Genomic DNA, 1087 nt, shown 5'->3' with positions numbered 1-1087 from the left:
GAAAAAGGGGCTTTGTATAAAGCGACATGAAAATACTAAAATAAATCGAATTGAATCAAAAGCCAAACATAAGAAAATGGAATCTGCGAAGGGAGTTCACAAAAGTAAGGATCAATAATTTCATAGACAAAGACGATTCTTGGGGAGATTTAGGCGGGCGAGGAAGTTTGATCATGATTCAGAGGAGTGGGGGGTATTAAGCAGCCATGTAACTATACATTGCTGTATAAGGCGAATCTCTATCGGTTTACACGGAAATCTTGGCTGAGGCATTCGAACATCTAAAAAATGGTCAAAGTAATAAGTAGGTATTCGCCAGGAGGAAAAATGGGGGTTGGGGTAAGGGGGGTCTTTTCTTATTGCTTACATTTTCGGAAACCTCCCCTTGATTATATAGATACTTGCTCAGGCCCCGGATAACCTCTAATTGCTGATCAACGGTCAAACCATTGATGGCCATCTCGATAACATTCCCCACACTGGCCTTGTAAACAGCAATAAAGCTATGGTAATACATGTATGCAAAAAAACCCATGATGAATTGGCAGTCCATACGATCAGTGATGCCGCCGTGGCCGGGAATCGATTCGCCAAAGTCCTTTACTTTAAAGGTACGCTTCAGTCCCGAGGCAAAGAAGCCACCAAATGGGGCAATTAGAGATGCAAAGGTTGCGAAGACGAAGATATGGATTTGCATGGGGGCCAAGTAGACGGTTTTGGGAGGTGAATCTGTCCAAGGCGTCCAGCTCGGTAAGTGATATGGCCGTGGCGTGAAGACGGGGTTTGGGATGCATTCCAAACCAGTCAAGGCGTTAGAGCCAAGATCGTTGACGGGGCAAATAAAGTATTTATATTTCATAAGAACATTGGTCATGCCGTAGCCGAATAGGATGGTGCATATCCACGCGCCAACGAAGCCTTCAACGGTCTTCTTGGGGGACAATTTGATGAGCTGCGTGCGGCCGAAGGTAATGCCGCAGATGTAGGCAAAGATATCGTTGGTGATCACAAGAGATACAGGAAGGAAGAACCAGATCATGCCTTCGAAAATGTTGTTCATGATAAAATGAGCCTGGACCACGATGAG

The 1087-nt window shown here is 44.9% G+C and overlaps 1 protein-coding gene across 1 annotated transcript; it reads right to left on the bottom strand.

The window, feature by feature from the left end:
- Positions 1 to 239: 239 nt before the first annotated feature.
- HCAG_01365 (predicted protein) lies at positions 240 to 1060 on the bottom strand (the record flags this gene model as incomplete). Its single annotated transcript, XM_001544268.1, has 2 exons — positions 240 to 281; positions 368 to 1060. 2 exons carry the CDS (start codon positions 1058 to 1060, stop codon positions 240 to 242), a joined length of 735 nt encoding a protein of 244 aa, XP_001544318.1.
- Between the last annotated feature and the right edge of the window lie 27 nt (positions 1061 to 1087).

This window comes from Histoplasma capsulatum, genomic scaffold, assembly GCF_000149585.1.
Source record: "Histoplasma capsulatum NAm1 scaffold_1 genomic scaffold, whole genome shotgun sequence".
NCBI classification, from domain to species: domain Eukaryota; kingdom Fungi; phylum Ascomycota; class Eurotiomycetes; order Onygenales; family Ajellomycetaceae; genus Histoplasma; species Histoplasma mississippiense.
Note: the sequence above shows the minus strand (reverse complement) of the source record. Positions and strands in the feature narration are given on the sequence as shown.